The sequence below is a fragment of the Falco naumanni genome, chromosome 4, assembly GCF_017639655.2.
Source record: "Falco naumanni isolate bFalNau1 chromosome 4, bFalNau1.pat, whole genome shotgun sequence".
In the NCBI taxonomy this organism is placed as follows: domain Eukaryota; kingdom Metazoa; phylum Chordata; class Aves; order Falconiformes; family Falconidae; genus Falco; species Falco naumanni.
The window spans coordinates 1,234,509-1,259,728 of record NC_054057.1 but is presented as its reverse complement, the minus strand read 5'-3'; the positions used below and the strand labels follow the sequence as shown (position 1 = coordinate 1,259,728).

Genomic DNA, 25,220 nt, shown 5'->3' with positions numbered 1-25,220 from the left:
TTTCAGAAAAACAAACAAACAAACAAAAACCACCAAACTAAAGCAAAGCCTAACAGAACAGCCTTCTTGGAACAGTGGCCTTTACTTGCCCTGCTTTACAAATTCTGAGCCAGGTGCTGGGGTCTGTACTGAAGCAAGGCTCCCATCAGGGTCAGTGGGTTTTGCTTGAGGAAGAACTTTGTATTTCTGGGCAGTAAATGGGAGTTTTAACGAACCTATTAGAACAAATTGTGCATCTGAGTGTAATCTTACTTGGTAGCTTGACATGTTTTCAGATACTGCTGTTTGGGATTTTTTGTATTCTTTCATATGTATTTCCCTGTGGCTAACTTGCACCTCTATATATGCCAGTGTTTGAAGCCTTTGAAGGGGGGAAGATGAGCTGTTTAGCCAGTAGCAGTCTTGCTGGCTGCACAAAGCAAAAGGGAAGAAAATCAGACATGCAATGATCATTGTGCTAAATCCTCTCTAAAGCTACAGACCTGTCACTAGAGCTATATTCGGATAGCGCCAGCTTAGCACTGCACATACCCGTCTCTCCTTCCCTTGCCTTCCGTCCCCTCCTCCAAAGCCTGAAGTTGTTGACATCACGTTGACACAGAGCAGGCCATTATTATTCAGAGTTGCATAAAAAGTGAGTTTACATTGAGTAAAACCAATAAGCTGCACTGCTCTGACATTTAATTTTCATGGAAACTCTTGCTATTGAATCAGGCAGGACTACATACATTTTCAAATGAAATGCAGTGTTTGCACTACACTAACCTTGTATGGACAAGAATGAATAATTTTGAAATTACCAAGAGCTTATTTCCTGCCACCTACCTCCAAACCTAAATTTTTGTGAGGATATATTTGTTTGATACAATGTAAAATTTTCATTTTATTCCCACATGCTGTGTCAAAGTGGTGTGCAAAACAATCATCTGTAAAAGGGATTGCTATTTATGACTGGGGTCGCTGGCTGGTAGTCCCCTATTCTTTCTGAGCCCACTTCTTCCTTTGACATCAAATCCTGGGGCTGAAAGCTGGGGATAAGTCCCTTGAACTAGACACAGACATAATAAACTCTCGGATGAAATGTCAAGTCTAAGCAAGTGTACTCTTCTACTTTTCAGTGTATGTTGATCAGCCCTCCAAAGCAGAGCAGTCATATTTCAGAGCTCACTTTATCTCCCTTCTTGTCTTACCATATTGAATGTCTGATTATAAGAGAGGTAGTAAAGGGCTCTATTAAAAGGAGGTTTAACCAGGGAGACGTAGGTCAAGACATCATCTTACTTTTTGTGGCGTAGGATTGTCTACATGCATTTATGCATCCATACATCCAAATCTGCCAAAGATGTGTCTATTCTTAGAGTATGAGTTGTTATAATTTCATAGAAGCTACTTCAGACAGACTAAGTCTTTGAAGTGATATATTTTATTCCAAGATGAATGTGTGCTCTAAATGAGCTGTTCAAAGGAAACCAGCAAACAGTTCAGTTGGGATTGGCCCAGAACTAACACCCTGTCGTGGGAGCAAGAGGATCCGGCAAGGCACCTGAGGAGATCATAAAAAAAACAACCAACCTTTTCTGTTTGTTTACTATACTGATATTGTTAATAAAATACCATTATAGACCATGTTGTTTTTGTTAGGAATTTATGCTCTGTTAAAAAAACCAACAGTGTGGATTACTATTAAATATATTAATGCACCATTGAGACTGAATGGTTAAGAATTCAAAAAGTGGTTATGTTTTTCCACCATGATTTTTTTCAACTATAATAAAGTGTTTCTTTCAATCTTAGGTACTTATATATGTCTATTATTACCTGTCATTGTAAAATTAGATCCTTATGCTATACTTACATGTTATGATTAAGAGCTGGTTCAAAACACTCCATCCAAAACTGACATGGAAATATTCTTAAATATATATTTAGATAGGAATTTTAATATTATTTTCTTTTCACTGAAAAGAAAAAGTGAAAATGCCATATATGTTTTTTTTTTTTCCTTTTGTCACTGGGAGCGGCATGCTAGCGTTAATATGGAAATAAGGAAAGATAAGCAGAAAATGTAGTCATCATCTGCTGTATACATACATAAACATATTTGTGCAATTCAAAATTGCAATAATAAATGCATTGCTTTTTGTTTAATTTTTTTGGCAGCTGAGGTGTTTCTGTTCTCCTTAGTTATGTCATCTTGTTTGGTACAATAGAATGGGCCGCAACCAAAATATGCTGGTGGGGCACTGTGACTGGATTCAAAGCTCTTTTTCCTCACCTATCTTTCGTTTTCAAAGTCTGTGTTTGTGGACTGGATTCAGCATCTGGTGGAGTCAGAGCACTGTGTTGCTATCCTTCACTGGCAATTATTTCCACTGTGTTTTACAGATGTAAACTAGCCAGGGAGTTGGGAGACAAAGCAGAATGTATAGATTATGGGCTGGGTTCTTCTGCACTTATCTTACATGAGGTCAGTTGAAATTCCCCTTGAGATGGGCCAAAACTTAATTATTCTATCTTGACCTTTTTCTTCTTCTATATCCCCTTATCTTTTTAATCTTGACAGTCTCTTGAGGAAAGTCAGTAAAATGGGCCTTCTTTACAGTTAAAAGTTTTCAAAGCCAAAACCCATTTTGTGAGATTTTTGTCTAAGCAATTACAGGCATTTTCCTTCCTTAGCTCACATCTTTAGTTCACTGTAAATCAGATAATGGTGATGCACAGTATTGAGCCTCCTTTGTGATGGTTTATCAGGAGTTATTTCTTTAGCTGGGTGATTGTGGTATTTACTAAAGAGAAGATAATCTTGCAGTTAAAATATTATATTGAGATGCTTCTATCTCTACTACAGATTTTCTTTGAAGTCCTCTAGGGTCAGTGTAACAGTGTTTTCAGTGGTTCAATGGCATTTACTTGTATTTTTGAAATACTCAAGCATCTTTATGAAACTGTTATTTTGGCCTAGATTTCAGACATGCAGAACATGCATACTCCTCTTTGTTTATAGCTGATGCTTTCAAATGCTTCAAAATTTGACGCAGTCAACCTTAGGAATACAGTACCATATTATAAGAAAGGGAAAATAGTACCTTCTCTTTTGCACCCTTTTTTCTTCTCTACTTGCAATATTTACATTTAATCAAGCTGAATAATGTGGAAAGCATTATTTCAGCTGCTTCACAAAGGTACACCTTTTTCCGACTCTCCAGTGTTTATTATAGTGCAGGCAGAGAGATTTGCTTGCCTGTTCTTTACATTTTTATTTTTTATTGTGTATCCTACACAATAGGAACAAAGGAACAGTTTAATGCAGCTGCAGAGAAGTTAACCCCATAAACCTTGAGATCCCTGTAGCTGGAGAAAACGCTGTGTGGGCTTCCTTTGTACATATGTTGGAATCCCCATTTTCAGTGTTACAAGCTCAAATCGATGGTGGACCTTCAGCCCTCTCAAACTCAATGGAGTGAGGTGGCCCCACATAGGGAATGGGTCTTCTCCTTCCAAAAGAGATACCCATCACAGGCATCAGGCTTCAGAGGAGTCAATCTACCTGCTGTCTACAGAGGGACTTCAGCTGAGTAAATCAAATGTCAACATCGGCATGGATGCTGTCCCTCCACATGGTCCAAAGGTGCATACTCTGAGGCAGATGGGATGCCATGGGAGATCCTCCAGGGAAAAGACACCATCACAAATGTGATGTGGAAATGGAGCGTATTTCTACATCCATTCCCTGCTGTGACTGACAAGGAAGAACAAGCTGTATTTTCTGGTTTTTTCCCAGAAGTCATAGAGATATCTTAACTAGCATAGTCTTGTGTGTCAAGAAAGTCTTTTAGCAGAAGAGCTTCCAGTGGTTATAAAGTTTTCCTGTGAAAGAGAAGACAGTTTAAACTGCTGAATGTTTCCTGGGCATAGCACAGCATGTGGAATTTTCATCATGAACTTGATACAATATGAAAAGATTTTCTTTGCTTTGGCTCCCATAAAGACCCATAAAGAAAATTTTGAAAAATTACACAGCTTAGTCTTAAATCTATCATATTTCACTTTGTTGTGTTTTAAAAAAAAAAAAAAGTCCTTTTCCAGAGAACAGTGAAATGTATTTTTCACTAAGGTCTATTTTTATACAACTTTCTTGACCCAGTTGTTTAACTTTTGTTGTTGTTGGTTTTTTATATTGTAATGTGAGAGATGATCCTCCTCCTAACTCAGAGAAGTTGGACTCTTTTTCTTCAAACAGCAAAAATAGCATGTTTCAAGCTGCGCAGTAAAATTTCATTATCAAAGATAAGTTTCAAATGACCATTAGTAACTGAAAAGAATGAACTGCAGTAGAAATATTTATGTAGCTAGACCTTAATATATTATTATTAGTTTTCCAGTTGAAGTAAATTTACAAAGCACATAGTTGTATGCGAGATTTCCTGAAAGAGGTTTGAATGGCTCAGGTATGTGTGCTATATCTCTTACTACTGTTAGATAATACAGATTTTAAAGTTATTCAAGTGGCAGAAGTCACTTCTTCCACCTGGAAAACAGCACCCTGGTACTATGATTAGAAAAAAAAATCCTTTTTAAGCAACGGAAGGCAAATAAACACCCACAAGACCTTTTGCAGCAATAGATCTTTTGTAAAGTAAGAGCAATGGCATTCTATAGTGCCTTAAAATGCCTAGTGTCACAATCCAGTGTTAGACTGTAGACACTGACTTGTGGGACTTCTTTCAGCTTTGTATAACTTGATGACAGTAATGGGATCATTAATTCATATGTGAATAATTGGCAAAAGTGAAGAAGTGTTTTTACATGTGGTGTAATTGCAACTAAATAATATCTAATAAGCAGTGCAGCTTGAGTAATGGTGTAGGAGAAGCAGCAAAGGAGCTTCTATTACATAAATGCTACTGCATCAAAATTCAACCATGTAAAAGTTTTAAAATGCACACGAGAGTCTTCTCGCCACCCCTAATGTGTATTAATGACCAAAATCTAGTTATCGCTACAGCTGCTAAGTCAGTTTGAGACTTACAGAGAATTTAGCTTCTTGGAGCTCCACAGAGGTGAATGCTGAAAAGGAGAAGCTTTTTCTTTTTCTACAACTGGACAGACAGATGTACACACAGAGTCTTGTCTGTGTACCTGTGGGAACAAGAACAAACCAGAACAATTGACGTTCAGACTTCTGTCCCACTGGAGCTGCCTTCAAAAGTATTTGCTAACAGTAGATAATTAGGAACAATATTAGGAAATAAAGTCCCTTGTACTATCGATGGAGTGTGAAGGACATTCAATAGCCTAGTGCTTTATAGTTGTTCCGATCTCCATTTCTGGGACTTCTGTTATGGTCAGCCAAGACGGTAAAACTGTCTGTCATAGCTTTTCCAAAAAGGTCATGGGGCTCAAATTTGCTGGAGGACACGCACACATCAAAGCAAGGAAGTCTCATGTGAAATGACCTTTTATTTACGCCCTGGTATTTTTCCTCTCCGTTTTCCCTACCCTTTCGGTGATCCTTCATAAGATTGCCACAGACACCAAGGCATTAGACAGCCAAAGGCAACAGCAGTGTTACCTGACCTTTTCAGACTACGTTCTTCACCTGGACATGAGGTTCTTCAAGCCCATTTATGACAGTGAATCCCAAGAGTGTAAACCTTTCCTCCGTCTCCCTTTCATCAACATGCCTCAGGTTCAAATTGTGAATAAAAGAAGATGACGAGGAATGAGTTAGCTGACAGTGTCCTCCACTCACTACAGTAATGACAGTAGCCTTTAAGTGATCATCTAGCGTAGGAGTGTTCATGGAGACACTATTACAGTGGGGATGAGGCCTGTGGGAATGTAATAATTCATACTATGATGTTAGCAGGGTATGTTTATCTCTGTGGTAGTGGGAAGGTATGGATTCAAACACCAATACAAGAACAACCACAGCCAGGCCAGTGGGGATGCTCTGCATCTGAATGAAGAGAGGAGAGGCTTTGGGGCTGCTGGGTTTTTTTCTGGATGCTACGAGATTCTGTGTTTCTAAGTCCAGTTACATAGGATGCAAGTCTTGTATATGCAGAAAAGCACGGTAGTATCTAGTTCAGCTCCTACCTGACTATTCCTTATGTATGTATGACAGGTCTAGACACCAGCAAGACTGGTTCTGATCAGCTATGATATCCTGAGGGTAGACCCTCTCTTTCGAGACCTTAGGAAAGCGAAGGGTGTACACTTTTGAGGATAATTGTGGAAGCAGATGAGAATTGTTCTTTCTTAAATCTGCAAAGAATAAACCATTCCAAAGAGTGCTATACATCTTTTGATCTATGTATAAAGGGAACATAAATATAAAAAGTGCTGCACTCAGGATGTTATGAAGAAAGATGGTAGTGATGGTTTGCATGTTTCAAGCAGTGGGAAATAAATCACAGCAGACAATGTGGCACATGTTAAACATGAACACAGAATTCTTGTTTGGAGGAATCTTATTGCTGTAAGTTAATTATCTTTTTGGATGATTAACTGAAGCTTTTTGGGATATAAATTTTGCAAAATAACAGCTGGATTGTGGAACTGGGCCACTGAATTAAGAAACAAAACATGCAAACTTGATAACACAAAGTTGCACTTTAGCCTTTTGTAGTCAAGAAGAGTACACCTGCTTCATTTTATGAGGCACACTTGAATAACCACTTAAGTATAGGAAGCAAGGGGTGAAGACCTTGGTGGTGGAATTTACACTGGGTGAGTAACTCCTGGAGGGAGTCACAACTCTCTGAGTGAGGAGCCTCTGCTGTTGCTATCTCTGTAAGGCATTCATTGAACATCACAGGATAGTATGATACTAAAACGACCAGTTTCCTTGACTGGGGATTCAACAGTGATTGGAGACGGAAGAACTTCTGAGTGTGTCATCTTTTTCTCCTTCATTTTCTGCACAACCAGGAATAATACAGTGGAACTGTCAGTGATGTAGCTTTTTCTTCTTCTCAGAATGATCCACAAGAGGAGAGAAGGCAGTCAGAAATAACATAATAAAGTTCAGATTCTTCGTGGGATGGAAGTGGCATGTCTTTTACCTGTCTCCTCTTTCCATTACTGATTTTTCAGCTTTATTTCAGACTTCAGGTTTGTGTTTGACAGACTCACAAAGAAAAACGAGTCTCCATTGACTGTTAGCTTTGTCCAATGCTCACCTTCTGTTCTGCTCCATTTCTTCTTTAATTTAAGGCACAGTTGGTATTTTTTCCCTGTCGGGCATAATGAATGACTGGGAGCTGTCAGTTCTTTTGGACTCTTTCGTCTTCTATTCATCATTGTCTTCATTGTCCTCTTTAATTTAGTTGTGATGTTGAGGGTATCACTTACTGTGAAAGACAATATTGCTAGATGTCCATAGGGATTTCATACATGTATTCCTCATCCTGCATAAGATAAACTATACTTGAAATATTGTGCACTAAAAAGGGCAAAATAAGTAAGTCCCTTTCAGACACTGAATGATTAGCCGCTATTTTCAAACACAGGTCTCTGAGGCTAGGCATATGATACCTTTTATGGATACAAATTTCTACCAATTTAACTGCTGAAGATGGGTCTTTCTAAATTAAAATTGGATTTGAGTACAAACTTGCACTAGCTTTATTACGTCGTTTCAAAATACATCAGTAGGTACACCAATGTGAATTGCAATATAGAAAAAAACCACCAAAGCCATCATTTGGGCCTTTATTTCCTAGTTTTCAAAGGAGAAACAGTGGTTGTTCAGAGTAATTGGGAATATGCCCATTTACTTGGAGACCTAACTATGAATCTAGGAAACTAAGGTTAAGAATCCTTAAAAAAAAAAAAAAAACCAAAAAAAACCCAAACCAACAAAAAATCTTAATCAAAGATCTGGTGTATTTTTAACATAATTCCCTTAAATACTCAGAAATGCTTCTCAAACATTAAAGCACAGTGTATTTTAAAATTAATACTTTGGAGAAGTGTATACCTGAGAAGACTCAGGAAAGTGTTAAAGAATAAAGTGATGATAAAGTGGGTACCAAACCCTAGGTACTCAGATTAGATTTTGGATTATTAATGTTTAACACACTTTTTTCCAGGACCATTTCTGTTTCTGCTCACTCTTTTTTTTTTTTTTTTTTTTTTCCCACCGCTGTGTAAGTAAGTGACAGTTTGTGCATTTGAGGTGGTGATACTCTGGTTTTACATTCATCTGCCCAAGGTCAGGAACTGGCTGTGTGTCTGCATTTTCCATCTACATGCGCACTACTCTGCTAATCTATTGGTGACTAAAACTACAGGCTCAAATACCTAAGAAAACATGGGTTGGTGAACTGGAGCACTCTAAGCTACCAGCCACTCAATATGTAACCTTCCTTGCTTGTGAAAAATAAATGTGTTCATCACAGAAGACCTGAAAAATGTTTTCATAAGCTAAAGACTACAGAAAACAGGTACTTTCAGGAAAAAGACCTTTTGAATCCAGTGTGCCCGCATGGCCATGAGATGGTGTGATGGCTGGACATGGGTTGATGATCAGAAAGGGAGTTTCTTCTGCAGCTTTTCAAATGCCTGGCCATGAACCTTTGCTTTCTCTTGTTAGAGATACAGATTTTCCGTGATTGAACTGTGTTTGGAAGCTGCTGAAATTAGTATTAGTGTTGAAACTGTAGCAAGTTCAGAAGCTGTTATATACAATAGGTGTGTATTTGTTATATAATAATTCAGGTCTTCATTGCGATCTCAGAAATGTCATGGTAGTAAGGGATGGGGTGGTAAAATGGCAGATGAAATTCAGTGCTGATAATTGCAAAGGCACATACACAGGCGAAAACCAGTCCTCACTCTGCGTATCTGAGGATGGAATCCAGATGAGTTATTGCCACTCACGCATTTGTAGCAGGCAGCTCTATAAAACAGAGGAGTAAAGCTCAGCAGCAGTCACAAGGGAAAAGAGAATCATAAGGCAGAATTGGGAATGGAATAGAGAAGAAACAGGAAACGTCGCTGTCCAGTGTGAAAATCCAGTACACACCCAAATTTTCATGGCTGCATGCAATTCTGTTCCCTGCTTCTCAGATCCAAACTGGAAGGGAAATGTACATCTTAAGACATGATGATTATCAAACATAGGGTATGTCTTCTGTATGAAAGAAACAAAAAGACAAGAACTCCTCAGCTTCGAAAAGACATTCTAAATGATCTAATGAAAGATTAAAATTGTGTATGACACAGAGGAGATAAGTGAGGAATAATTATTGTCAAGTTAAAAAACATGGCAGCTCCGATGCTGTATTCAGCTCAGGGTTGCTGGAGATAGAGCAAGCTGTGCTAGGGTGTAAAGATTATGTTGTTTCACATGTTATTTCCCTACAATCCTGCTAGCAGCTAATGTTAAGGACAGGGTAGTGGGCTTACTGGAGCTTTCATCTGGGCAGGTGCAGCAGTGGTTCCTTTGTTCTTATATCAGGTCTTTTTGATTCAGGCACTTAATGGGCTGGTTCATCTGCCTGAACTTCGTGCAGCATTGATAGTTGTTGCAATCAGTCTCTGTCTTTGGAAAACCATTGTTGGTGTGATTTGGCTTCCAAGGGTATACAAATAAATCTCATAAAATGTCTCTTGCCTTACAATATCTGTAAAATAAATCCTTGGCTTGCATGCATTTCCTGTACACAAGAAATAAGGTATTAAAAATTATGGAAAGTTTGATTGCAGTATTTTCCAGCCGTGTTTAAATTTAAACCTGTTGGAGTAGATGATCAAAGTAGGGCCTGCCCAGCTGAAATAGACTATTCTGTTCTGTTAACCCCAAGTCATACCAAGGACTTTGAAGAAATTGAGAGGTTGTAAACTCATGGCAACATTTGATTTATGTATCTTCACTGAGTTTTCTGAGTATAATTTTATAGCCCTGTAGTCAAAAAGGTAAATCTAATTGAGGGCAACAGAAAAAACATAGTGAAAGTTTTCCAGTGCTAATCTTTGTTTCCTTCCCCATATGCACATTGGTTCCTGTTTCTTAGCACAGGGTAAATTACCCTAAGAGTCCTGTATAAATAAATATATACACAAACCCATACTATTTATTTTAACCACAATACCAGAATTTATAAGCAAATACCTTTATACATTATGGGTAGCATTAACTTGGAGATTGAAGAGAAATATGAAAGAATTGTAGTTCATAGCCAAAAACTGTATCACATCGCAGTTGTGAAGCACAGTTCAAATTACACAAAGCAAATAATGTGAATTTAGGGTTGCAATTTCAGATTCTCCCTTTTTTCCAATGTATTTTTATGACTTCATATGGGCCAGTGCTTGTAAAACCTGTTTTGACACAAACTTACAAGCAGAGTCCGTGGGGATATGGAATCTACATTGTCAGTGGCTTATCTCATTCTTGTCCTTTCCTGCATATATATTTATTAATATCTGAATGGATGCTAAACATAGGCTTTCTGTATATGAATCTTTGAAAACTGCTATAATAGACTATATGATGTCTATTTATGCATAAAGACTGAGCTTTTACTGTGCTGTTTGGTAAACCTCAAGGAGAAAGGGGTGAACAGGAGTCCCTCAGCAAGTTTTCGTGATCAAACCATGGCCTGAGTCAAATTCTGATTTTGACTAAAAAATAGTAAATTAATTCATTGGTGATTGCTTTCCATTTAGGGGAAAACACCTTGCAAATACTGACATTTCCACAAGTTTCTCATGTTTTTAAGGTCCAGTTTTAAATGGAAAGGAAAGCATGGGAGGATCAAAAAACATGGGGTTTGCATACATAAATTTCTGTATCTAATAACATAACAAAACCCAAGAAAGTTTTTATTGCAGAACACAGGCAAGGAAAGTCACAATCCTTTTGAGGCTTCACATAAAAGTCGAACATAGTTCTGTTTTCACAAACTCTTCCGCATTTATTCAGTTCAAAGGTGTTACTAATTGGTTTAACTTGTTTATCTTATACCTTCAAGATTGCATTTTAAATAAGCTTAAAGATTAATATGGGGGCATGTTAAAACAACTCAGAAATGTCCTGAGGGTTCAGAAGATGAAATTACGTTGAAGTGAAAACTAGAGGACACTACATGCTATTTAATATTGACATGAAGCATTTTAGGAGGATGATCTGTGTCCTGTCTTTCAAAGTTGGTTATGAATGTTTAGCAAATGCTTTTTTATGGAATGAAGAACTTAAATGCTGTGTTATCTTTGGGTACTCAGTGAGACATTACTCATGACAGTGCTTTGGGACTACGTTTGCTTTTTGCTTCCAATTTATGCATTTATTTTCCTCACAATATGAATAATTAATGTCCGCATGATTGGGATTTATTTTTTCATAATATTTTTTTAACTGAGGTGAAAAATATGTGACATGTATTTGAAAATACGATTTTGGTGACATGAGGACACATAAAATGTTGTTAAAGCGGGGAGATGTGGTAGTCAGATATTTTTGCCACATGCCATTTTCAGACAGTAGTTACAAGAATGATGAGATTCCCTCCTACACCGAGATGATACAGTTTAGGAGAAAAAGAAAGTTTCCAAGGACATAGAGAAGCTTTTCCAGTTGCCACTGCTCTGGCTGCAGCCCTGGTAGCTGATGGGGTAGGTCAGGAGGTGATGTGAGCTACAACAGTTGGCTAACATGAAGCTAAAAATTGCTTCAGACAATTCAGACAAAAATGCCCTCTGCGCTATCATTTCATCACAGTTTGGGATCTTCCCCCTTCAGCACTACTGAAGTTTTGATTGGGAAAGGAAGGTGGACTTTATTCTTGTTGTACTTCTTGAGGGATGTGAAAAGGTGAGATGTGGGGAGGAGATGCCAGCTCGGGGTGCCCAGCAGAGCTGTCTAGCAGTGTCCACATCTCACGTTTGCTTCTGCAGCGAGGACCCTTTCTTCAAACTAAAAAGATTCTTGTGAGATTGATTTTATAAAGTCCTAGGCACAACATTGTAGAGGAATGAAGCTGGGTTAACTAACACTGATAATATACAGCTGTGGGCTGGCTTCAGGGGCCGTGGGTCTAGATAAGGTACAGCTGTGGCTGGTTCTGTTAAGTGGTTGGGCAGCCAGTGAAGAGAGAGCAGCGGAGGAAGAAGCAGAGAGAGCTCATGTCCTGGGCGAGAAGGGATAAGGAGAAGGCAGCAGAGGGACTGGCATGAAGGGTATGTTGGTATGAGATGGTAAAAAGACCTTGTTGCAGCCGGCTAGTTTGGAGAGTGCTGCGACACAATGTGAAAGTAATTCTCTGTGCATGTCTTTTGTATATTCTTGAGACTTTTTACCTTTTTTTGGCCACAGCTCTGCCCTTTGCTGCCGAGCTGTTGGTCAGCATGGCTAGCACTAGCAAAGCGCAGTTAGGCAATTTCTTATTGCTAGTCAATATGATTTTCCTGTGAAGCTTCATCTTACTTTGTAATCAACAGGTATAATGATAGAACATATATTTTGCAATACATAATTTTCTTCTTCTCTTGGTTTTCCTGACAGAATCATGAATAAACTGGCAGACCAGCAGGACCACATGATACCATGAAGAGAAGCTTACAGGTCCTCTATTGCCAACTGTTTAGTAAGTAAATATTAATATTTATATATATATTAAAAAAAGGAACTATTAAAATCCTCATATAATATAGTAATGTTTACGCAGGGCACAATTCAGAGAGGTACTTAACCATGTGCCTTGTTTTAGATACCTGAAGGAACCATATGGAAGTTAAATTACCTTATTAACTGAGGTATTTGGAGGTGTATTTAAAAAAATTAGTTGAAGTATCAGCAATTCTGTGGTTTCATACAAAAATAACCATGATTTGCTGTGTCTTGCAACTGTGATCACCCTTAAAAAATGAGATGTTAGAAACAGAGGACGGTGGTTGGAAGAAATAATGCAACGTTTTTGTGTAATCATGGTTTTGTCTAGTTCTCAGTGGACAATAGAGGTCCACCCCACTTGGCACATGTGGTAGTGGTTTCTCAATAAAACATCTATGGGTGAGGGAAGGGAGCTCCAGAGTCACTCAGACCTAAATTCTGTTTCACTTCCTGAGATGACTAGTTTCTCTTCTCTTAAGTTTTGGCTTTCAGAAGAGCCCCTCCAATATGAAAGTCCAGCAGACAGATTCAGGTGAAATTTAGGCTATGTAGGTGGGAGCTGCCTCCCCTGTTCATGGGAGTAAGGGGAGGCTTTAGCTTTCAAATAGTATTGACACTGTTAGGGCATTTCCGTAGACTGACCATTTTCAGTGTCAACATCACAAGCAACAACTTCAACATTTTAGAGCTAAAATAAAGTAAGCATAGACAAAACGTAAGTGTAATCACTCGTTGTCATATGTTTTACAAAGGAAATTGCTAACTTAGAGTAAGAATCTAAAAGTTTTTTTAATGTTTTCTATTCAGTTCAGCAGAATTTCTGACTTTGAGATACATATTTCTATAGACAGTTTTGTCTGGATTTGTCTTATTCTGGTCCAAGCAAGACAGAAACCAGAAAATCATGGTAGTATACGTGCAGTGAGCAATGCAAGGACTATTACTTTTATTAGCACGTGTGAAAATTAAGTCTAACAAATATTTTATGTACTGTTACAGAAAACTAGTTAATAGATCTTTCCTTTATTCATTGCCTTCAGGGTGCAGAGTGAGAGATCTCTTTTGCTTTGCTAGATTGGCTAGTGTTCCTATTCTTATCTACAGCTTCTCCTATGACATAGGATAAACTCAGCTGTGTCTTCATGACATCCGAGGGGAGACTCTGAAGGTGCACCCAAGATAATTTTGCTTTCATGAGCATAAAGCTAGGCCAGATGTGCCTAGACAACCTGCCCAGCAGCATACCTTTCGCTCCCAGAGGTTGGGTGCCTGGCTGAAGTGCAAGGGGGGGGAAGAGCTACTCAAGGAGGGCTGTAACCAGAAACCCACCGACAGCAGTGGAGGCAGTGGTAGTGTTACAATAGCGAAGGGCCCAGAATACTTTGTCACATTTTGATGTGCTTCTGAACATTGAATTGTAACTTAATTCTAAAATTATCTTGGTTGCTGGACCAACATTAGGTTCACTGTAATGAAAATATGAAACTAAACTGTATGAATACATTTCTACCAACGTGGTAGGGGAAAAAAAGGAATGTATACTCTACATCCAACCTATTACAGTGTTGGGTCTTTCTGCAATTTTTTTTTTTTTTTTATTAGTATCATGCTTCCCTGCTTGGCAGCATTCCCCATTGCTATCCCTGCTCCTTGAAACTGTGTTTTTCAGGGTAATATGTTGGAGATCTAGGAAGCAAATAGGTGAACACTGACAATGAAGATGGAAAGAGTGACCAAACTATATATAAATACACACATACATATATATATGTAGTGTGAATAGGCAACACTATTATGAACTCCATGATACAATTTGAAAGGATGGAATTTGAACATACTATTTCTACTGGCAAACTGCTTTATTTCTCTGAATGCAGCAAAACTGTGTACTAAATGTAGTTATCATTAACAAATGCAACAGCTATAGTTATAGAAGAGATATTTTGGGCAGCTGGAATGAGTTTTTTCACTGGCTGGTTGGTTGGCCGGTTTGTAAAAAGCCTATGGTAAGATCCACCAAGTTACTTAATTCCTATTAAATCAGTTTTCCTTTAGATATGCTGTAGGTGTTACTGAGCTCACTTTTTCTGTAGTTGCACCACAATGCTAAAAATTATAGCCAGAGAGTGCATTCTACAACCAAGGAAGAGGAAATTAATGTGTTTCCTGTAACTATTCTTTATGCTATAAGAAGGGCCTGCAGCATGGTCTTATTTGTTTCATTTGCACAAAAGAAGGAAAGTTGCTACTACTATACAGAGAAGGAAAAACAGACCTTCAGAGAAAGTGTCAAAAGATGTTCTACTTTGGGCTGATTCACCGATGTCATCTGCCTGCCTGCCTGCCTTCCTCATCTGCAACTGTAACAAGTGGGTCCATGGTGCTGCCTCTCTGATGTGGCAGCATCTTCCTCTTTCCTGCTGTGTTATTAATGATTAATTGAGGCTTTGGGCTATAGGGAGAGGTGCCCTATGTATGTACTCTTGTGAGTCAAAAACTAGGATGGCTTGAACAGTGTTGGGTTTTTTTGTAGAAACAGTGATCAGCTGGAGACACAAAACTGTTGTGCTTGTGTGAGCATGCCTGTGGCTAAGAAATGTAGGAGGAAGCAGTTTTATCCCAAACTGATGTTGCTATGGGGCTTGTCACATCTTGGTTGAGTTCCAGCTGTTCTGCTGGGCCAATAGTGGCTAAACTTTTCTCTGTGTTCATTTTGACCTCTGTTCATTTGTGCTGTGTTCAGCTGTGTCTGTGCAGTGTCTTGAGACAGTGGGCCCCTTGTTTTCATCACAACTGCTTAGCTTTGGGGATGGAGGAAAAGACTTACATAGATATTTTTGTGATGTACAGACTAATGGTGTTTGTTAGCTGTATTTTTAAGTCAGGCCCATATCTAAATAAGGTTTTACATGAAGCGTATGTCTTTTTTGTTGTGAATTTTAGGTGAGTTATGTAATCAGTCTGCCATCCATGTCCTTCTGCTGTGCTTTCCAAAAAGAGCATGTTCCATCCATTTATGCTGATCAAGAATAGCATGTGAAAATGGCACTAGCAGCAGCTGCTCTTTTGAATATGCTTGTAGCTGGCTTGAATCTGATCCCAGTTGTCAAGAGGTAGGCATTGTAAAAAATTGCAGTGCTACATTTGGCCCAGGACAGGGGCGCTGGACGATGCTACTTTACCTCTAGTCACTCGTAACTTATAAGTAATTGAACGTGTGGTGTAACTCTGAAGAAGCAGTGCTTTCAAACTGTATCCTAAAGATTCTATTTAACCTGAAATCTCTAAGACATTTAAAAAAAACATAAAAAGATTAAAATAAAAAATTTGGAAGAGGTTTCTTGGTAAGAGCTCTTTGAAGTCACTATCTAGATTGAGTTGATGAGGACCAATTAAAGCAAAACATGTGTCCACAATTTTCTGCCATTTGTTCTAGGCACATCTTTATGGATTAAGTTTGTTGCCTCTGTAATGATGAAGATGCAAATGCCTTTCCCGTGAGGCTGAGTGATCTCCATTTTTTATAAAGACCTAATGTGATGATTTAAGCCCTACAGCATGAGCCACAATATGTCTGCATTTTCTGTAATAAAACATGCACATTATAATTTACCATGCATGTACTGTTCACCAAGGGCTTCCAGGTTGCATATAAACTGAGAAAAAAAGTGGAGAAAGGTAACTGGTGAAGCCCTTGGTGTACAAGGTGTATGCAAGACTTTCTTCAGACACTTATTTTCCAGGAAAATGGAAGGACTTTTATTTTCTGTTTGCTCACAGCACCAGTGTCTGTATGAGGACCTGTCACCACAGCATCTAGAAATAAACATCAGTCTGAGTGTTTCTTCATGCCATTGTCACTTAGTGCATTCCCAAGCATCACTCTTCTGTCTTCAAGTCTGGCTCAATGCCCAGTAATATCAATAGGAAGAGTCTCCTATGTACAGTCTTGCACCATTCTGTGTAGCAAACTGAGCAAAAGTGGCAGTGAGTGCCTGTGCCTTATAACACAGGCTGTCAGTATCCCCTTGCTGTGGGTGCAGCTAGCCTTCCTCAGTTTTAACTGCCAGCCTGACTGACTTTAAGTCTCTTGCGGTGAAGTTCATCCTGTAGAAAGGGTTAGCCCACACCAGTGCTTCATTTGAGATGGAAGCAAGTCCAGAGGCTCATGTGTCTTTACATAAATATTTAATGAGCAATGTGAGTTTGTCAAATTCCATTTTTAGAGAAGATCCAATTCGCAGTGCCTTCTGAAAGGTGCTGAGCAGCATTGTCTCTTAATGCCTATTGCCTGTAATAGGAACCCACCAAGTCCCATTTCTACTGTCAAGTACTGTCTGTGAATAATTACGTGTGGTAGTAAGATGGTATGCACTGATGGCTCATTTATACAACTATACGTGGCTTCTTTATAGCAAGTGAGGGAGGCATAGTAACTGCAAAAAAGACTACTGCCAGAAGCAGAGGAATAACCTGTTCTCTGCCCATAGTAGTAGATAAGACATGAAGAAATGGATTTATAGAGCAGGTAGCTTGCCATTAGACATCAGGCAAAAACGCTTTAGAAGGTTAGGACTTTGAAACATTAGAACAACAGGCTAGTAAGGAAGGTTTTAGTCTGCCACTGAAGCACTGAATGGAAAAAAACCCACATCTGTCTGGGGAGACAGGGGTCATCTAGGTGATTTCAAAAGCTCCCATGAAACGCTTTGATCCTGTGACCACTAGGTACTGTGTCCTTAGCGCAAATGAGCCTGCTTGCTTTGATAGAGGGCTCTCGGTTTGCATGAGCCATGTATAATTAATCCATGCAATAGAAATGTACAGCTGATGTATACTTAAAGGTACTGGGGATCACCTGATACATATCAGCAGAGAGTCTTTTCCTATCATTCACAGAGAGAAAAGAAAACCGTTTTTGTTGTCCTCTGTTAGGCTGGTAGGTCTTGGCTTCAGTAAAGAGAGGAGCAGGGAGTGGTTATCCAGCAATAGATTCCAACTGGTTTGCTTAAAAATTAGAAAGGTAAACAGCCTCTGGATATGCAGTGTTTCATGTACAAAGCTTTTTGGGATACTCACTGGGCTGGAGCATTTGTATTTGCAAGTCACGTGGCTTGGTAACGGACTGCCCATCAGGCAGCTCGCAGCAAGCAGTGCATCAACACTTGCTTTTCCCAGAATTCAATTAAAAGTTGTTGCTTCAGTTTCTCAGCAAAAACCTTGTGCCTTGAAAGAAGCTGCAACCTTCCATTTTGCAATCCCTTCTTAGAAAACAGACCTTTTTGAAGACAGCTTTAGAAGCAAACTGATGCACCTTATAAAGAAATGAAATTGAATATGCATTTACTTACTAGATGTAGGCTCCAGAGTCCTTGATGTGCCCTTTAGTGAGATTTCAACTGCACTCACACAAGAGAACTTGTTCTTGCTTGCCCTCTGGATAAGCACCGCTCTGTGAATCGGATAGCTCTTGTCATTCTAAACCTGAGATTGTTCCCATGAATAGTTTGCAATATTTATTTTAAATTTGCTGGTTCCATGAACATTCTTGCCTTCAAAGACATAACAGTTTGGCAGTGTTTCACAAATTGGATAAGCTTACGAAAGAGTTTGAGGTACATCTATTGGAGAGGGGATTTTTTGCCTTGTTCTGCCAGGAGCAGGTACAAATTCAGGACACAGCAACCCTCCCAAACAACTAATATATTGTGGAAGCTTCTCCACTGTTCTTGCAGATTTGCTGAAACACAGAAAGATGTGGAACAGGCCTGGGGCTGTAGAATTTCAGGTCATGGTTTAAGTCCTTGACTCTGAATTTGGGATGAAAAGCCAACAGACAGTTACATTATTATATTTGCTCTTTCTATTGGCAAGCAAGCAGTTTGTGCCTTTGCATATATCATTTGATAGTCTGGTTATGTTCTTGGCATTAAATACCTTCAATTTTATGCTTATACTGATACTATTCGCATTAGAACCCTGTAGATTTTTTCAAAATTACTGAGAACATGGATAATTTCCCTGTGTTTATATTCATCAAGCATTCACAAACCAGTTGTGAGACATTTCTGGTAACAATGTCCATGTTCATTATGCTAGAAAACCAAGAGATATTAAATATATATAAATATGGATGTTTACCCAAGCTGGAAGATGCTGCAAGGATTTGGTTTTAAAATTCCTTTCTGTCTTGTTAAACCATTATTTGATAGGTCAAAAGTGAACTCACAATATTATTTCCATCTTACGTTGTGAATTACTTGTGTTTTGGACTTGAAGCAGTCCCCGTTGTATGACAATGTATCTTTCTAATCTTCTATTTTAGGTTCAGTATTGTTTGCCTCAACCCTTGAGAGAGGGGTATTACAGGGAGAGTGAATAGGCAAGAGTACAAATTTTACTTTTCTCTATTTTCCCTTTCAAAAGTCTATTCATCCATCTGTAATAAAAATGAAACTTCAGGAACAAAGACGTAGCAGCTTGTGCAATTTTATGTGTGTCTTTGAGACTCAGAGTCAAGTCAAGTGGAGGAAGAAATGTTACTGATATGCAGACAGGAGCCTAGCAACCGTGAAATATTGGTCCTATTGAGTTCAGTGGCAAAACTCCCACTGACTTTAGTAGGATTGGGATTTTATTCCCAGCCTTCATGTTCCCATCTTGCTTTGACATGTTGCTTTATAAAACAAAAATATCCTGTCAAACTTTTATTTCCTTCCCCGAAGCCTTCTTTTCTTGCTGGTTGTGCCTAAGAGACATTGATATGTTTTTGACAATATTGCAATCAAGCCCTAATCCAGGAAAGGCAGTTAAATATGTAAATAGAGCTCTTAGCACCAGGCAGACTGCTCCTACAGCAGCCACTAGCCATAGGCTTGAATCTCTGTTGGACTGCATTCCAGTAATTTGAAGTAAGAAAATTTTTATGTCAGCACGAACACTGATGTCTAACATTGATGAATTGTCCAGTGCTTGTGACAGTGTTCCTATGAGGAAGACGGAAAAATGGCTGTTAGATCCTTAACATACGTTGGTACCTGGTATTTCCCCACGTGTGAACTGCCGTGCACAGGGACATGTACCACTGGTATCAGTAATTCAGTGATATTTATACCATCGCATTTAGGTGCTGGAACTTCTATGTGTTAAAAATGTCTTGACTTTTTGCAAAGCCTTTGAACTTTTCTCCCTCCACCCACCCCTTGGCAATCTATATCCCATTATTTTTGAACAAGGAAGACCTAACTGTGAAGATTATGGCACCTTTGATCACTCATGTATGTGTCCGTTGTAGCTCACTGCAGGCTGTGGCAACAGTTTGGAAGAAATACATATAAATGAAAGTGTTATCCAGCTTGGCAGCATGTGATGGGTACTATCCCTGTCTCATCTCTAAATAACAAATATATAGATGTCCTTTCCAGTTCTACAACAGATCTCCAAAGAACTTGAGCATATGCCAAAATTTAAGCACATTCATTTCAATGAAAGACTTCAAAACTCCACCTGCAAAAGAACTTGCTGTGAGCGTTACCTAAGTTAGCCTTTGGAATAAAGCCATTGCTTCTCAAAGCAGTGCATCCGGCTGGTCTTTATTTTGAAGATAGACATCTGCAAAACTTCCTTGACAAATCAAGGCCTATACATAATTGGTATGAATGTATTGTTTTGTGGTAAATAATCGGTTTAAATTATGTGTATCCTCTAATGCGTGAAACTTCAAGGGCAGGATGTGGTCCCAAGGTCTGGAAAAAGCCCACAGTCTCATTTCACATTATTTTTCGCCCCCCACATTGTTCTTGGATAAAGGAAGATGCTTGTTTTATGTCTCACAAAAGATGTTTGAAAAGTGACCTTGGCAGGAAGAATACTTTAGCACTGCTGTAGTAACTTAAACCCACTCTACTAGGTTCAGAAAAGATTCTGGAAATTAGGAGAGAAAGTTTATAGCATGCTTATAGCACCTTTCAGCTAGAGAAGACAAGGGAACCACAACCCCAAGGCCGTGTTTCCTTGGGGCGGAGGAGCTGTGCCCCCGTGCCGGCTGGTGTGTCTGTTAGGATGTGCACCACGAGTGCCCAGGAGGAACCCACCGCTCCAGGCTTTGAAGGAATGGTACAATGTAGCCAATCACTGCGCTTTTCTGCTCTGCTGTGATGATGACATGGTTCTTGAGCTACCCTTTTCACTCAAGACCAGGCTCCTGTCATATCCAGGGACAAGGACAGGATTTTGAGGCCAAGTTTTCCAAATCAGCAAATGCTTAGTAACTCAGTTGGGCACTCAGTGAGTTTTCTAAGTCCCTAAGCAGGCTAACTTGTGATCTTCATGGTGACTAAGTAAGAAACTTCTGCAGGTACCTTTAAGAATTGCACTAGGCTGTCTCTCTGATAAGGAGTGCCAAGATAATTTGGAAAATCTGATCCCTTTTCTCCTAATGTAACGGAGCGGAGTGCTTCAAAACTATGCAATACCGTGCAGAATGTAAGTCTTTTGCCTCAGGCAAAAAGTTGGTGAAGAATAATCAGTGCTTACAAAGACTGAGTTATGAGGAAAGGAAAAACAAAAGGGGGTGGCACAGAATCAAGTGCACATTTACAGTTCCTAGTAGTGGTAGCAAATGCTTCTTATGTAGTATTTTATGAACTCACAGCACTATGTAGATGTTAATTAATTTAGGTTCCAGTGAAACTATACAAGTAATTTCAGTCTCCAATTTAAAATGTTAAAACTGATGAGCGGATCTGTCTCACACACTAGGGTGTGTATTCTGTCTATACGCTCCCACGTCCATTTGGTCCACAAAGGCTGCTCCTGTGTGTTCACACTGCCCTGCAGCTTGCCATGGTCAGAGTAGCTTTCACAAGACGTTGCTTCCTAATTCTGCTATAAGAGATTCCAGCTGCTGGGAGAAGAAGAAGGAAAAGAAACCTTTTTTGTATCCTGTCAGTGAAGGGATAATCAGTAAAGGAAGCAATGCAGAGAAGGAGAGATGGCTGGATAATTCTCTTAATAAAGCAGATATATTAATTTCTTATTGCAGGTATAGTTGCAATCTGTAAGTGTATTTCATATACACACTGAAACACTTGTGCTGATCAATTTTATTAGGTGCACATTCTGTATTCACTATACTGTTGTTCTTACTCTGTACTGCTGATGCATACAGATATGTTTATGTATGCATCATATGTATGTAATAACTGCCGTCGTTAGTAGAAGCACATGTGGTGTGTGCTGTTACAGAATAAAGCATGCTTTGCAAAGAAAGCTAAAATACTGCTTAGATGGAACTGTTCAGACCATACAACAGCCTCTGTCTCATTGTGGTCTTTAACCCATGGACCTTCCTTATTGCTAGAAAGGGAACAAACAATTTCCTCTCATCCCTGAGGAGTATTGGTCTTATAAAACCAATGTCATCAGTAGTTATGAGTCATTACATGAGAACCTAGAAGAGTCTGAAACTTTGTGCACTTATACAAGGCCTCGCATCACATTTCATTGTGGCTTTCCAAGTAAACCGTGGAGTATTAGTGGCAGTACTTGTAGTATAAACTTCGTGAAAAACAGCATGATTTCTGGCCAGATTATAAGTCACATTGTGTAAATCCCAGGGCTTTGCTGCTGCTAGAATTCCCTTGTGGCCAGCCTTTGAAGGGCTCTCAGTACTTCAACATGAAGTTTCTAACTGTTTATGCATTTGAAAAAAGCACTGTTTCTTTAAGTTAGCATCCTGTAAGAAGGAGAATTATGACTTTGCAGTTATCTTCTGAAGATTTAGATACCGCTGGCTCCTGCAGAGGCTACAAATCCATTATGTTATCACAGCTTCTCATTGCTGAGGGCATTAACAATTAACATAGACACCATGATTAAAATGTCAAAGAGAAGAAAGTGAAGATAAGAAACATGAGAGCACCTGATAAATAGACAACCATACGCTTTCAGGGCAAACCGATTGTATTTGTATGGAGAGGGTTAATTCAGAGCTTTAAAGCACAGGGAGAGAAAGAAAGTGGTTTCAAGCCCTGTGACCTTTTGCTCTTGTCTTGGAGGTAGAATGGAACAATTATCTAATGTTTTATGTCTTTCAATTCACTAGTGCTTGGGTTTGGCAGTGTTGTTTCCTTAGAGCATCTGGCCAATTCACCTAGTTCAAAGGTGTTTTGTTCAGCCATATCTGGAAGGAAGAGCTGTCTCCCTGATCAAGGCCTCTACATGCCTGAGAGCCTCATGTTGAATCCTGCCCCAAGATCTTCTACTTAATGCTGAGGCTGCGAAGCATAAAGTTAATCACATTACAGTCTGTGCTGTGCAGAAGCACCCTGGAAGTTATTAAGGATGAAGCCTGTGCTGGAGAAAGAGCAATAGGTGCTAAAGGAAGGAGGATGCTCTGAGACCAGTTCCCAGGAGTGGGCAAGGAGGGTGTGCGGGAATGGAGTAGTTGCTACAGCTTAATAGGAAGGGACACTAGCAGCTTTTTTTTTCAAGCAGAGTGATCCCTTAGGAGAGAGGTCATCTACAAGATGGAGAAACAGGACCTCGGGCCTCAGCTGTGCATATTGCAGTGCATCTTTCCTGGCCCTTGGGATGTTTATGACTGGGACCATTAGTTGCAAAGTCACTGCAAAGCACTGACAAGGAATCAGATATAAATCCTCTGGTCTCTGAGGTGGAGATGGATGGAGTGGAGACAACATAAGACAGAGAATGCTTAGTGTACATTGTCCAAGGAAGGGCTTCTACGTGATATAGGAAGGTTCTCTATTGCTGTAATTTACAGAGCCAGAGAAAACCTGGGGAGACTGTTGTGCAGTGTATGTAGACTTGACTAGCTCTTGTTTCAGGAAAACCTGTTTCAGAAATCAAAGGTAGTTCTAAGGAAAATGTCTTGGTCTTAATCATTATTAGGAGCATTTCTTAATGTTCCTGGCTATTAAGCTGTCCTCGATTACAACACACCTGTCTTCACTGGCATTCCCCAGCGTGGAAAATAGCCCTTCCTATTGCAGAAGGTGACAATGCCATCTGGTGACTTCATGTGTTTCTTCACAGCCCGGAAAAGACCACTGCCCCCTCCTGCCCATGCTCCCTGCTTCTGGCCTCAGATAAAATAGGCAGAGCAGCAAACCCAGCAGCAAGGAGAGCTGTGGGGATGCTGTAGCACCAAGCCCAAACCAGAACATGCAGTTAAATGTGATTCACTCCTACCAGAGCAACATGCCTTTCTCACAGTGGTTTTCACTGGTACATCAAAATTTTCAGTGCGGTTCCCCTGGTTTGTAGGCTCTGTGGTGACCTAGGGTGGTTCAGTGTGGGAGCATGTGCTTCTCTGGACTCTGGGCTGGCTGTGCTCCAGAACAGCACCATTGCAGAAAGAACAGCTTGAGGGTTACATTCAATTAGCATAAATTGCCAAAGGCCCAAAATATGTTGTAGAGCTCGTGTGGATTGTTAAGCCTCAAAACATGTTCCCTTTTTCTTTCTTCTTTATCTTTGCTGACTCTGTGGAGAAAAGGCTTAGAGCCCATTTTGTCATTCTCAGAGGAGGGATGTTGCTGATGCAGCTGCAAGAGTAAAGCCAAATCCACTTCCTAATATTGGGGAGAACTTGGGCTGCTGTTGCTGTATTTCTCACTATCTCCTGTTCCTACATGTCTTATCTGTAAGTGTTTTGTGCTAGGAGTTGAGAGTATTTGGATGTGTTATACAGTGCCGATATACATTTGGCTCTTAGTTAGAAATTATAACAATTAATAAAAAATGCCATATGGCTAAAAATATTGTAACTCTCAATAGAATTGTTGGGCCATTTATTTTTTGTGCATATGAGTGTGTGCCTCGTTTAAGCCAATTATTTTTCTATTAACAGCCATTGGTTATGCCATCCTTCTGCTTTTATTTTTAGAAGTATTCAGGTTATTACAGAAAGTGTGAAGAATGAATGAAAAAAGAAAGCTGTCTCCTACTACTTGTCTTTTAAAATTAAATTTCCTGGTTGAATAATCCTACATTTAATCCTCAAAGGGATGTGTCCCCTGTAGGGAACGTTCTTTGCACCCTCAGGTGCCTGCTATCAGAGAATGGGAGACGAATCCAAATGAATTCATGAATCCAAATACTCGTTTGGAAATCAGGTGGTGTTTGATCATGGCATTACCAACACCTATCCTAACATGTTTAACCACAAATGTGAGATCTGTGGGGTAGAGACATGTTACTCTCAAATTTCAATTTGCAAGTTTTATTCTGCTTTTCAGACAATGCAGCAGAGTTATGATAGAGTCCCTCTTACTTGCTGTCTAGTGACTTACGTGAGACTGGGAAATTTCAGTCTTCAGTGTTTCAAGATGAGATTTTCATGTCTAGCGGAGGTGATGCTTTTCAGCATGGTATGGACCAGTATAAAGCCTCTTTTGTCCTGTAGGTTGAAGGGATTCAAGTGTTATATCCATGGAGGAAGGGAGATCACACATGGTCCTGCTGTATCTCCAGACTGTGTATTGCATGTCCTGCTTTTTGGACTAGAGGCATATTGTCACTGGCTGTGACAAGAGTTTGGTTTCTGTTCAACAACTATATTGATAGGAGCGGTATG

The 25,220-nt window shown here is 39.4% G+C and overlaps 1 protein-coding gene across 3 annotated transcripts in view; it reads left to right on the top strand.

The window, feature by feature from the left end:
• Positions 1-25,220, top strand: part of TMEM108 (transmembrane protein 108) — a 167,257-nt gene that overhangs the window by 68,011 nt on the left and 74,026 nt on the right. For all 3 annotated transcript variants that reach the window (XM_040589990.1, XM_040589991.1, XM_040589992.1), the window contains one exon: positions 12,512-12,593. In XM_040589990.1, coding sequence (XP_040445924.1) covers positions 12,554-12,593 — 40 coding nt within the window. In that variant the 5' untranslated portion in view covers positions 12,512-12,553. The remainder of the gene's footprint in view (positions 1-12,511; positions 12,594-25,220) is intronic.